We start from the raw sequence: 14,900 nt of genomic DNA on the forward strand, positions 1-14,900 counted from the left end.
AACATATATTATTTAAATTTATAAGTGCTCAATGAGTAGGTCGTTGAACTTGAGTAGCATATATCTGGGCTTGAAACTCAAATTGCTTTCCGGTTGAGTAATTCGAACTCGGGCTTGGACTCGATCAACCTGGGCTCGAGCCGAGTGATTGACCGAGTTCTTCAACTCGGCACTCGGCTCACAATCAAACCTAGACGTGAGGCTGAATTTTCTTGTTTATTAATTTTTGTTTTGCTGAATCAGTATTCTTTTCCTTAACCAACTCAAAAATTTGACCCAATTAAGGAATCAGGCATGCATATATATAGTCCAGACATTATCTGAGAAAATCTTCCCCTGTGCATACTGAAAAATATAAATACTAATGGCTTTGATGAGAATCAAGGCAATATTCCCACACCTCTACTTTTAGCTGCAATTTGTAACAATAATCAGAAAAAGACAATCTCAAAATGGATGCAGGGGTATAAAAATGAAGGCCATAGGACAAGCGGGTACGTTGTATACTTGAATTGTGTAGAATCTTCTCTTTATCACATATCCACTATACTTTCTTTATGTGAATTATTCTTCCAGTTCTCAAGTCTGTGGATTAGGTGAGCTCATACAATCTATCTTTTTATTTTATAGCACATCCTACCATTTGCTTTAAACTTATCCTAATCATGCTAGGACAAATCATATTAAGGCTAAAGGCATGTATATTCCTTAACAAATCTAAGTAGTAAGTACCATGTGTATCATGATCTCCAAAGTGGGGGACATGAATCAGTCAGTCAAAATGGCGATCCAAACATGACAAATTAGGCCCAAAAAAGAAAAAAAAAATCGACTTTTTTTGGAGTACATTTAAGTGGAGGTTGAACTTGATACCTCATTGACCTGGAGACGACTTCATCCTATTGAGCTAAAGCTGATTGGTAAGTGAAAACTCATATATCGCTTTTGATTAGTGGTCATTTTTACCTAGAGGTGACGATTTCAATCAATGTCTTCCTTTACATGGAGGGAAAACTAGTATTGGATTCTCTAAATAACAAGTGTAGGGTGGAGAGACTTCAAGAATTAAACTTAGGATGTATTTGACAAAATTGAAATTTAAAACCTAAAATCTAAAATTTGAATCTGAAATATGAATCAGTTAAGTGGTTAAATTGTTAATTATTGGAATCTTAACCTTTGAGCATATTTTGTACTAAATAAGAAGTGAACAGTTTATTACTTATTTGTTGGAGTAAGTTTTGCTTAAACAATTAAGAGCCACTTGATTAATTAAAATGTTCTATTTTTGTTAGCAAGCATTTCTAAATATTCTAAGGTTTTGACCCATTAAATTTAAGTGGTGAATTGGATTATCAAATAAGGCCTTAATTTGACATGCAATTTTATTCAACTTTAAACTAATTCACCTTCATTTAGCAAAAGCAAAGTCAAGATTACTGCAAAATCCCGACTTAATTGCACGAAGGAAAGTCACCATCTCTGCCCATCATCGAGTTCGTAAGACAAGGACAAATCTGAAAATCAGTCGATTAAGTTAACTTTGGGAAACATTAGCTTCCCCTTTTTGGGCTTTTCAAGTGGGGATGGATGGCCCAGACAAACGGTCTTGTGATTTTCCATTTTAAGCCCATGGAATAATAGACGATTGATAAGTTTAACTACATGATTTTGTTCAGTTCAACTGTCCATACAAATTAACGACAAAAGCCCATTTGTGGAATATATTAACCCCACAACAATCGCTTATTTCGGAGCTATTTTATTTGCTATGTGTTTTTCAAAATGTTGATTAATCAAAATCAGCTAATTCTACTTTTGTGTTGATCTTTTTCTTTGTTATTGAAAAAATTTAAATCCTAAATACAAAAGTCAACAAGAACATCTAAAAATTTATTTTTCAAAATCAAAATCTAAAATTAACTCAAATAATCAAATGAAAAGAACCCCTTTTTTTTTATTTTACTTTTGTATCATTTGATCAGCGGTTGGAGTTCAACGCTTACAACACCAGCTTCCATTCATCTAGCTACTCATTTGATCTAATCTTCATTCATTTGATAATTTATTATTGTAAATTTTTTTTATAAGAGATTTATGTATTAGCTTAAATTAATTAAAGGACTATTTATCCAAAATATCTCTCTATCCAAAATGTACCACTTGGAATTTTTTTTTTAAATTTTTACTGTAAGCAGGAGGATTCGAACTTGAGACATCTTGCTTACACTCCTTCCCCGTACCACTTGGATTTAAATATGTGCTGTGTCACAACCCAAAAACCTCGATAACTCCCACTTGTCAATTTCTAAAAGTCCTCTATTTGGACTTTTTCCTTCTCTCAAATTATCAATCAACCTTGTCAACTGTCCCCTAATTGCAGAAATTTTATTGCACGAAAAAGCCCACAAACAATTTTTTGAGCAGAAAAAAATTCCAATTATTCTAATTCAACATGGCACTAGAATGGATAGTGTTAGACTATGCCGCAGTAGCAGAGGCCGTCACGCCTCAAATCTGATAATCATATTTAAAGTATTTAACTTTTAGTTTAGAGCACGGCTCTAGCATACCCTCTTAAGAGGATACAAAGCCGCTTGATAAACTTATAAATACAAATCAATAATTATATGAATCTTCGAATGTGTTTACAAAAGTCCAAAATGTAAAAAATCACTCATACGTCTCACTCTAAGTTCACAATTTATATACATTACTAGAGCAAAAAAGGTGTACATGCTACAATTTAGCAAAACTTAACTCTAAGAATGAAATTAAGTGGAGTGAGCATCCACTTGCTCAGCAAGTAGCCCAACAGTATCTCTATTGGATCGAGCATATTAACAAGATATATAATATTTAATAAAATTATTTCACAAATTAAATCACAATTAACACATTACATATACAATGCATAATTATGCATGAATTCATATTTGATTATTCTTAAATTATAATCCATATGTCTATTCCTCTTTTCACTTTGCCTTCAATTAAAGAATATGTTACGATCACTTTATATTCATGACAGAGCCATTGCCTACAATTCTTATCCATGACAGGATCATATGTAGGTTAAAAACATAGTTCTGGATGCTATACAACATGTCACTTTGTACCATTACCCACTATTTTTACCAGTGGTAGGGCTGTATCGGCATTTAACACAACAATTCTAGAACCTTTTCCTAACCTTTACTTGTTTTAGCAAGTCCAATATGTCCCAAAATTAGAGGTGGCAATTTGTCCCAAGTCCCAATGGGTTACCCATGCCCATGGGGACTTTGGGCGGGATGGGTATTGGATTTTGATATTGGGTTTAAAATGGGACAAATCCCAATTGTACCCATTAATTGATGGGAATACTTGGGAAATACTTGGGTACCCATTGGGCTCAAATAACAAGGGCTCTGTTTGGTTTAACTATTTTTGGGGGGTATTTTTGAAATATTTTATTATAGCAGTGTATATGAAAAATTTTTACTATAAAATTTTTTTGAAATATTTGATATACTAATATGGATGGGATGTTTTTTGAGTTATTGTATATTACTGTAACATTGTATTTGAAAAACTTATTTTTTTGAAAAAATAGCCAATCCAAACGGAGGCTTAGATTCAAAAATTATCTTTAACAATTTTTATAGTCATACTAGAGAATATAATCTAGTAGTTTTCCTAGTCATTATCCACAAGAATTTTCAACATTTCAGTCAATTTAGACCTGTCATCTTTGGACAATGATGAGAATAAATATTCAATACCTTAAGTACCTTGGCCATCTTGATATATGTTGGAATTTGACTGTATATCTATTTTTTCCTTTATTTGTTAATCCAATTTTTGATGGGAATCCTGAGTATAAAGCACTTGCATGTTTATTTAATAAAATTAAAAAAAAAATTAATAAATCAAAAATATTAAAATTATATAAAAAATAAAAATGAATTAAAGGAAAAAAATATGTAGAAAATAGATTTGGGTATTGGGCGGGATCAATCTAAACCCATCCCAAAGTGATCCCGCCCAACTTAGTCCCAAAATACATATGGGTAAGATTGGGCCCAAACCCATATGACCCGGTTCCATCACAAACCCAAGCAAATCCCGCCCATCCCGCCCATTTTGCCACCTCTACCCAAAATACCATATAACAATTACTTTTAAGCACATAACACAAGCATTCATGGGCACAAAATAATAAACTAATTACGTATGCTCCATCCCAATTAATATAATAAAATAATTTCCATGACAATTTGCAAATAACATTCTCAAAATCATAGAAATATGATAAAGCCAGTTACCTGTTAACTAGTATAAACCGAAATTCATCCACAGAGTCACCCAAATCCTTTTTTAATCTTCCCCTAAAACTCTAAAAATTAGAGTATTAACTATTTGCTTGAAACGCCTAAAAATACGACTGCTTACTTAAGAAATTCAACAATGGTAATATTCAATTGAATGGACATGATAACTAAAGCTATATACGTCAAAAAATTGTAAAACTTGTGCTCTTACAAACTAAAGTTGAAGTGCTAACAATCATTAGAAGACAAATGTCAACGATTTGGATCATACACTAGTTTAAATTCAATAAAAAAAGTCAGTACATTTTCCAGCTCCCGTGTTGTGTAGGTTGGGAATTTCAGCAAATGCAATCCTTGGTTAAACACACATAACTCAAGTTATATATATCGAATCACTACAAAATTAGTAGCATTAGAAACTATACTTCGAGTGCTAAATATCTTCAGAGGAATCATTTAGCGAATCAATCAATAGAGGGCCTTAATTTGGACCATAATTTAGCGCAATTTTCAATCCTTAACCATGTAGGTTCTCACTTTCAACCAATTTTGTATATTTTCTGGTATTCATAGGCAACAAAACCAGAGTTGTAATTTTATACCATTTGAAAGATCTTTGAATTTAATTTTGAATGCAACTAATGGAACTCAATTTTGATTTTTCTGTGCCAAGTGATGCCTAATTTTCCTAAGCTTCATAGAGGTGACTGTTAGTCGCAAAACTGATTGGAATTCCAGGTGTTCTTGGTTATTAATACAAAAATTCTTCCAATTTCTTGTGTATATCCATATCAATTTGCAGTATGGACTCAAATTTATATCATACTTAAATAACTTCTTACTTGTACATAATATTCAATTGGCTAGAAAACTTTTGGATTATTGGGGTTTGGGCATTACAAAAGCGGTGATGGTTGCTGCTGACTATTCTGAGCGTGGATCACCTACGTGCCTATCTAACATCCAAAACAAGCAGCCTCCTGAAGTCATTTCTGACGATGGTCTCATTTTCTTTGTTCTTGCTGTTGAATCAGAGGATAGAGAACCTTAGGAACCATGTGTGAGTTGGTTACTCGGCCTAGCCATTGATATGCTGGTGTATTACATTTAATTTTTTTATATGGACTTAATGGTGTTTAAATGGCTTGTTCAAATTCTTCGAACCAATTTTTTTTTTTAAAAAGGAATTTTATGCAGTAAATGCCTCGTTTTGCTTGTTTATTTTAGGGGGAGAGAAAGGGGTGGGGGGTGTGGGGAATACTTTTGCACTGTGCTTAGTTTCTTGCTTGTAGAATACAAATTTAAGTTGATGCAAGAAATGGACTGTCTTTACATATGCAAGAAATGGACCGTTAATGGAGATAGAGGGATGATCTCAATTTCCAGAATTTTAGAAAAGGACACAATCAAACCAATTTGACACCAGAAACGCAAATAGAGACAAAATACTCTTCTATCTTTTCTTTTTGTGGTGAGGGAGGAGAGGTTTGGGATGAGGATTTAAACGGGTCGAATTGAACTTCATTGGGGCAGAATAACAAAAAATAAACCATGAAAAACACCTAAACACATCCAATGATTCCGTTTTCCAAAACCAAGTAGAGCTACGTCTGAGTAATTTCTCAAAATTGAGATATTTCACAAATGTTCCCACCATTTTCTAGCTTGAGGAAATGGTACATAATTAATTTTAACAACCTCCAACTATCCTCAACAATAATTACAAATATAAGCTTCAATTTTACCCTGAAATGGTGCTACTAATTTCTATTAAGTAGTAATTGTTGCATATAAAACTACTTTACCATTGCTGTTCTTTGCACCTTTAAAATGTGTAATTTGTAATAAAATAAATGCATGAATCTACATGCCATACACATGTTCTATATGTACAAATACATATGCTTATGCGTACCTCTACATGGTGATATATACTGATGATCAATTTTTTTTCTCATTTATTTGCAAAAATTGAAAAGAGGAAAGTTGTATCAGTAATTAAAAGTAAATTACCAACTTATTTGCCATATGTATAAATATGTCAGACATAAACACCAAGTAAAATGCTTGGCGTTTCATAACATATAAGCTGGGATCAAGAACTTGAGGTCCTTATATCTGTAAACAATTTATTGGTAATACATTAACATATCTCATTCCTTCCTTGAACTTTAAGCATTTCGGTGGTGCACCAAGTCAGGACAAAAAATTCCTCAAATACATTTGCACCTCAGGGCTCTGCCATGTATTGAGTGGAAAAACATAAGTACTACTTGAATGAATAATAATCCTTGGAATAAGCTTTTGATATACCATATGATTGAAGAAAAAAAGTTGCTATTGGATTATTGGTTTTATACCTGCTTCAAGGTGTGATGTCTTTGATAAACTGGAGTTTGATCTTCTGTAGCGCTCTTAGAACTTCTTTCATGTTTATTCTCTCCTCAGGAGCATCTGTTGTACAACTTAAACCAAGTTGCAAGACAGATGATATGCAGTTAATCTTCTTTTGTACCAGTTCATTTTCAGGATGAAGTAAGTCTCTGTCTATAACTTGAATCACAGAATCTGGTAAGCAATCTTGTACCCAACGCCTGAGGCTTAACGCTTCTGTGAACATCTCATCCTTAGGCTTTCTTTTTGTAAATGTCTCCATCAATGTAATTCCAAAGCTGTAGACATCACAACTTGTTGAAACCAATCCTTCCAGTCCATACTCTAGCATCAAAATTTGAAACTCGTTGTTAAAGTCAAGTATTGGCATCGGTTCAGCAAATTTATGTTTTTTCTTAAAGGTTTTATATTTGACATACCGTACTAGTTGTTGAAAGTTGAAACATTAATTTGAATGATATAAAAATTTCGAAATTTGAGCCAAGAAAAGTCACCTGGGGCAATATATCCAAATGTAGCAAGAGTCTTTGTTTGTACCACAGATTCTCCATCTCCTAATAACTTTGCAATTCCAAAATCGCAAACATGCCCAACCATGTCTTCATCTAGGAGAATATTGCTAGGTTTCAAATCACAATGAACTATAGGAGTTGAATAACCATAGTGGAGATATTCCAAACCAGAAGCCACATCTATCGTGATATCCAACCTTTGCATGATACTTAGGACATGATGGTTTACATGAAGCCATTTCTCAAGGCTTCCATTGGGCATGTATTCGAGCACCAAAGCCTTAAAGTCAAGGCTAGAGCAAGCACTAATTACTCTAGTTAAATTTCGATGACGAAGGCAGCTTAAGACTTCACATTCTCTATCAAAGCTTTTAAATGCACCTTCTAGCTGCAAATCGAATACCTTTATGGCCCAAACCATCCCATTTTCACGAATTCCCTTGTAAACTGAACCAAAGCTCCCCGAGCCAAGTAAGTTACTCTCGCTGAATCCACTTGTTATTTGTCTAAGTTCATGGAAGGACGCCCTTTCAAATGTCGCCATGGGAAGCAAGTTCTGAGTCGGAGCTAGAATTTTCTTTCTCAACTTTAACCTCATCAAAAAAATTGAAATCACCAAGGCTAATATGACAGATCCTGATGCCAACAGAACAATCATGACTATCCTTTTTGTCCTTGATTCATGCTCAAATGTACTTGTACAAGGTTGGAGCCAAGGAGCGCCGCACAATGCTTCATTTGAGAGAAAAGATAGGTTCGTGAAATTTGCGAATGGCCCTCCATGAGGAATCGGTCCTTTCAATCTGTTGTAAGACACATTAAAGTATTGGAGATCTGATAGTACCTGTAATGAGTTGGGAATTTCACCTTCCAGATTGTTAAAAGATATATCCAAATGCCGTAACTGCAACATATTCTTGATGGAATCCGGTATCAATCCTTGTAGCTTGTTACGTTCCAAGGACAGGTTTTGTAAACTCTGTAGTGCTCCAATGGTGCTAGGCATTTCACCCGAATATTGATTATTTGAAAGGTTCAAATAGACTAATACCTTCAAGTTTCCAATTTCAGCAGGCAAAGAACCTGTCAAATAATTTCCTGACATGTCTAGCTCCAAAATATCTCTGAGGCTCCAAAAGCTTGTTGGTATCATAGAACCTAAATTGTTAGAATTGAGATAAACATATCTGAGTGTTGTAACGTTTCCTAAACAAGAAGGCACCATACCAGAGAGCATATTTTGTCCAAGTCTTAATTCTCCTAAGTTCAGCAAATTACAAAACTCACTTGGAATAGCTCCTTGCATCTGATTGTCGCTTAGATGTATCCTCTGAAGCTTCAAGAACCATTTGATTGTAGTTGGAATTAACCCTGTCAAACTATTGTTGTCAAAGTACAGTTCTATTAAGTTGCTCAAATTACCAATCGAACTTGGAATTTCACTTATGATTCCACAACCAGTGGCAATTATGGATTCGAGTGAGCTAGAAAGATTTCCAATAGACTTTGGGAGGAAGCCATTCAGAGGATTCTCATCTATCCACAACCATGTTAAATGTTTGCAGTTTGACAGGGATATGATGAAGCTCAACTCTTTGGATAGCGAGTCCTCAGAAAAATTATTTTGCCATATACCCAAGTATTCCAATAATCTCATGTTTCCAAGAGAATGAGGAATTGCACCAGTAAAATGATTCATACCAATGCTTAGGATTCTGAGCCTAGAAGCATTTGAGATAGATGCTAGTACAGTTCCACTGAATTCATTTCCATCAAGGTAGAGTTCCTCAAGATTGGGTAAGAAAGCACCTATAGTTGATGGAAGCTCGCCTGATAAATCATTGCCCGTGAGAGAAATAATTTGTACAGTTGAACTATTGAAAAGTTTCAGCGGGATAGGGCCTCTTAACCTATTCGAGTCCAACACGAGTTCTTCCAACTTGCTAAGATTACCAACCTCTTGAGGTATTATACCTGACAAATGAAATTGGTAAGAAAAAAATGAGTCATTTGACTTGAAACAATTTGGTGAGAAAGGGAAGTAATGAGAAGACAGACACATAGTGGATGCAAGTATTGATCATTATGATTTACAAGCCAGCAAGTTTTTGATACAGAATGATAAAGACGAGTTCAAGTAAATCCATGCTTTTTTTTTTTGGTAAAGTTAATCCATGTTACTAGTATTCATGAACTTAGCATATGATAATAAATATTTTCATGTAATTTGAATTATGTGTTGGCTTGTTGTATTTATGTACTTTCTTTTTTCCTGTTTTTTGAACTTCAAGGATTGTAATATTCGATGCTAATGAAATAATTGGTGGGCTGTACAAATATTTCCACTGGCACAAGTACTTTGAATATGATGATGTCTTCCATCTAAGGACGTAAGGTAAGATGAAATAATAAAATAAATCTTAGAGAAAACTCTTCTGATAATGTAATAATAAAATGGATCTTATTTCAAAAACTTCCAATTTTTTTGGAGGTCTTGAACCAAAGACTTCCAATTTACAATCCCTCCTACTTTACAATCCATTCCAACCCTCCCCCTAGCAAAAACATTTCATTAATGTCATAGTTTGAACATTATAACGGATAGAGCGTTTTCTCAATTAATTGGGATTTTGAAAAAGTTGATTCTTGAAAAGTTAAAATTAGAATTCAAATTTTAGAACTATTGGAAAAAGTAGGCGTCTTGTAGCTTCTAATTTTAGTTTTTCTTTTACTTTTAAAAAGGCAAAAGCTGAAAGAAAAAGAAGTTGAGAACATTACATGATAGATATTTTAATATCAAAAGGTAAAAGTAGGTACAAAAAATCAGTTTAGAACAAACTCTAGTCATTTGAACTTTCACGTTATTTTGAAATTATACACGGGACTATGGAAAATTGAATTATACTCATGATGGTGTCATAAGATAAAATCCTGAACATAGAAAAGTTTAGGCGTGGCAACAAAAAATCTAAGTTTAATTTTTTCAAGGGCGGTCCTATAATGCTAGTTTTCATGTCTAATTTGTAATTCTATGAAATCAATCTAGTGGTAAAGTGAAACTGAAACTAGGAATGACAAATTAAATACATGTATATACGAGTGAAAAATATTTCCTAATTAATGTCTATCCTACCAAAACTTCATAACTTTTTGGACAATTTCACTTTATCCCCCTGTGGTTTAGCATTTTTTACATAATCCCCTTATGATTTTAAAAATTATATATAACACCCTCATTGTTTGGATTAAAGTGTCAAAATGACGGAAATGATCATTCGTAACGGAGTCACCTAAAATATTAAAAATACCCTTATGTAAAATTGAAAATTATTTATCAATCAAGGGAGGTTATGTGTATATTTTGAAAATCATAAGGGGTTATATGATGAAGTATTAAACCATAAGGGGGTTATATGGTCAAATATAAAAATCATACGAGATTAGTGTGTCATGTATTTAAAAGGGTAATTTCGACATTTCTAGAAGTTCCGTTACGAATGACTATTTCCGTCACTTTGACACTTTAATCCAAACCATGAGGGGATTATGTATCGCTTTTGAAACCATAGGGGGATTATATAAAAAAAGCTAAATCACAGGGAGTAAAATGTAATTTGCCCTAACTTTTTTGTGAACCTAGGGCACTCTTTTGAAAGAGCTTCCTCTTAGAAATGCTCTAAAGCCTGTGTAGGAGACTTTGTCCGCCATATAATCACATTGTATTCATACATATTTGTGCTCCTTTTTACCAGAAAACACACTTAGTCAACAACTCAAAAGGGAAAATAAATTGTCATAGCATGCGATTTTCTACATACTTAGTTTCTCAAGTTTGATATTCACTAACCTTTCACACGGTGCAAATTTTCTACGTGCAAGATCAGGTACCTTTTTCTTCTCAGCTTTGATATCTTAGTCTTCGTTCATGGTGAATTTTTATTAAGTTCTCTGGTCGCTCTCTTTTGCTTCTTCATTATTCCTGTTATGTTCACACACACACACACCCCCCCCCCACCCACCCACCCACCCACCCCTCGGCGGTTGTGTGGATGTTCGAGTGCAAGTTCAGTTAATAAGCAGAAACCTGCTCATGCATGATGAACTTCAAATTTGTCATGGGTCACTTTTGAATTCCTCAAAAGACTGACCTGATTATGGTAATATGGTTGCGTACAAGCATTGCCATTTACTTTAGTGTCAATTCCAGAGCATACTTATATCTTTCACTAAATCCATGCTTTTTTTTTTTGGTAAAGTTAATCCATGTTACTAGTATTCATGAACTTAGCATATGATAATAAATATTTTCATGTAATTTGAATTATGTGTTGGCTTGTTGTATTTATGTACTTTCTTTTTTCCTGTTTTTTGAACTTCAAGGATTGTAATGTTCGATGCTAATGAAATAATTGGTGGGACGTACAAATATTTCCACTGGCACAAGTACTTTGAATATGATGATGTCTTCCATCTAAGGACGTAAGGTAAGATGAAATAATAAAATAATCTTAGAGAAAACTCTTCAGATAATGCAATAATAAAATGGATCTTATTTCAAAAAGTTTGAAGCTTTTTACCTGTCATATTGGCACTCCAAATGTCTAGTGTCTCCAAATTATAGAGATTGCCAATGACTTTTGGAATTTCACCTGCCAATAAATCATGACATGACAAGAAAATTAATTAAAGGAAGTATTCCCCAATATTTCTAAAGTAATTAGCCTCTGCCAACAGCATTCTTTTTTATGTAAATGTTTCATGTGAATTATAAATTTAGTCTCAAAATCCTTCAAAACCCAATGAAAATTTATTATTGGGTTATGAGGATTTTGAACCACTTTCATAGGAATTTCAGTCTAAATTCGTAATTCATGCAATAAACTTACATCAATTAGTCATGGATGACAATTGCCGATTATAGCTACAAAATTTAGAAATTTTTATTGAGTAAAGAAGATTATTTTTCCTTATTGACAAAATAAGGAAGCAAGTTAAGAAATAAGAAAAATCAAACAATTCAGTTAGAAATGAATAAAGATAACGTACAGGATGCGGCCAAAACTAAACATACTTTCAAGTATGAAATAAAACAAGAAAGAAGGATTTTTCAAAACAAAGTGAAGTTGGCAGCTTACCTGTCAGGTCGTTATCACCCAAAGCTAATCGTGTAACCGTGGTTAGATTCCAAACTCCATTTGGTATATATCCTTGGAATTTGTTGTATGACAAGGATAAAACTTGGAGCCCCGAGCATTCTCCAATGCCTGATGGAATTTCACCTTCAAAGTAATTCCGTGATAAGTAAAGCCCTTGGAGTTGTGGGAGATAATCGCAGATACGTGCTGGAAGGTAACCCGATAAGCTATTACCCGTAAAACCAATCTTTTGCAATGAGGAGAGGTTAAACAGAGCCTGCGGCAGAGGGCCTGCGAGTTGGGTATATTCAATTTCCAAAACTCTCAATTTCGGTAGAGCGCTGAATTCTTCAGAAAGATTTCCAGTAAAAAAGTTGTGACCCAACCTGATGGTCTCTAACTTTGTGAAGTTAGAGAGCCTGCCTGATAATGAACCTGAAAACCCGTTATCCCAGAAGGATAAGTATCGGAGTGCAGTTAAAGCTCCCAACCATGACGGAAATTCTCCTTCAAAGTCATTGCTTGAAAGTTCGATGTGCTTCAATCGATGGAGACGAGATAGCTCGGGTGGAAGGTGTCCATGAAAGCTGTTATTCATAACATTCAACCTGACGAGAAAAGAAAGATTTCCCAATTGTGGAGGTATCGTTCCCGCAATTCCCATGTAAGAAAGGTCAATGGCTGCGACTCTGTGATGACGAGCATTACAAGTGATTCCAATCCAGTTGCAAACAGAGGTAGAAGTGGACCAGTTGGTTGGGATGATCCTTTGAGGATCGAAAATGGCGGCTTTGAAGGCAAGAAGAGCATTCAGATCACTAGCACTGTTGTTATGGTTATTGGCAATACTTATGCTGTCTGAGCTAGTTGCGATAAAGTGCAACAGTACCAAGGCTCCAGCGAAAAGAAAATAAGTCCTCTGCATTGCTTATAGAGGCAAATAAACTTGACGAATGCCAAATAAATATAGAACATGAGCATACATTGTGACTTTGGGCAGGTCTTATATAGGCATAATTGCGGTTGACTTGCTTTTTTTCCACAACGTATTGTCGTTGTATTTCTTTTGTAAAACTGGATTATCAACTGAAGATTTTTAGGTAAAAATGTTGAAAATTGGAGCTTTGGAATTGGTAAAGTCTTACACGTGTGAATTGGTAAATTGCTGTTATCATCGTCTATGACGAAGTGATGAGACTTCGTCAAATTGAAGTTCCTCATCTGTTCACCAAGTTTCCATTTTGATATGTTCCCTACTTTATTGTTTTCTTCTTTCAGATTGCTACATATTACCCTGGCAAAACAGACACTAACTGATAGGAGATCTATTACTCAATTTGGTGAATTAATGGCAAAACAGAAACTAACTGCATATTAGCGCCTTGACTCTATCTTGAGACGTGCGGTTTTATTTTGTCACAGTTTGAAATTAGGCAAAAATGCCAACTATTGCACCCCAAAGCTGACAAGTGTGGAGCAGCTTTTTTTAAGTGTATTCTCTATCTCTTCATTTAGTATTGAAGGAATGTAACCCAACTAACCAATTAAATAATAAACCTGGGATAAAGATGCTTTTATATATCTAAAGAGCTTATGACTACCATAAAATACAATGAATTTAGATTGAGCAAGGATTTTCCTCAGTCAATACTTGTCCTTAAACAGTAGTTTGTACTGGTATAGGAATTAGGATTTTGTTTTCTATCAATTTTGTTTCTGTGCTTATTGCACTATAACTGTCAGGCAATAGGAAAGACCTTAAAACCTCTTTTCTGATCATTGGTCCAACTCCGATAGTTATATTTTTGTACTTGAATATGCTCTGATGCTTTATCAATTAATATATACAGCATTTCACTTCTTTCAAATCTTTTTTACCCCCAACCGTTAAGTATAAAATTTGAATCCTAATCCTGACAATGAAAATAATCCTAAAAAATCTTCTCTGATCACTAGGCCAACTCCGATAGTTATATTTTTCTCCTTGAGCATGGTTTGATGCTTTATCAATTAAATCTGATTTTCACGTAAAAAAAAAAAAAAAAAAGAAGCTACGCTTACCCCGTACATGCATTTCTATCCCTCAGTCGCCAGCAATCACCTGTCGACCCGGGGGAACTTTATACCTCAACTTGGACTGGGTCGCAAGTGGGTTCTTTCCCAGTAGCTATGGACAATTTAAGCAGCTTGTCTTAATGAAGACCACTAGAGCTGGCAAAAAAGCCCAAAATCCAACAACCCGTCCAACTCGTTCATTAATTTTAAAAGATGGGTGGGGTCAAATAGGTTATGGGTTTTGTTGGGTTGGGTAAGAACAACCCAATTTATTCATTGGACGGGTTGAATTTTTTATTTGGGTGCCCAATACCCAACTTGTTTAAAAGTAATTCAAAATAATAAATACAAAATTCAATACGCATATGCTCAACTATTTGTATTTGGACATGTGTTAATAATGCATTGATTAATTTTTATTCAAAATTCTCATATATATATATATTTTTTCAATCAATATTTTTAATTTTTATTTAAAAAAAAGAAACTTG

The 14,900-nt window shown here is 34.1% G+C and overlaps 1 protein-coding gene across 1 annotated transcript; it reads right to left on the reverse strand.

Moving 5' to 3' along the window:
• Positions 1 to 6,405: 6,405 nt before the first annotated feature.
• LOC113752461 (probable LRR receptor-like serine/threonine-protein kinase At3g47570) lies at positions 6,406 to 13,279 on the reverse strand. Its single transcript, XM_027296571.1, has 5 exons — positions 12,355 to 13,279; positions 11,797 to 11,868; positions 7,202 to 9,193; positions 6,674 to 7,031; positions 6,406 to 6,551 (listed from the first exon to the last, which is right to left on the reverse strand). The coding sequence occupies exons 1-4, from the start codon at positions 13,277 to 13,279 to the stop codon at positions 6,679 to 6,681; spliced, it is 3,342 nt and encodes a 1,113-aa protein (XP_027152372.1). The 3' UTR covers positions 6,406 to 6,551; positions 6,674 to 6,678.
• Positions 13,280 to 14,900: the final 1,621 nt, after the last annotated feature.

This window comes from Coffea eugenioides, chromosome 11 (genome assembly GCF_003713205.1).
Source record: "Coffea eugenioides isolate CCC68of chromosome 11, Ceug_1.0, whole genome shotgun sequence".
Classification (NCBI taxonomy): domain Eukaryota; kingdom Viridiplantae; phylum Streptophyta; class Magnoliopsida; order Gentianales; family Rubiaceae; genus Coffea; species Coffea eugenioides.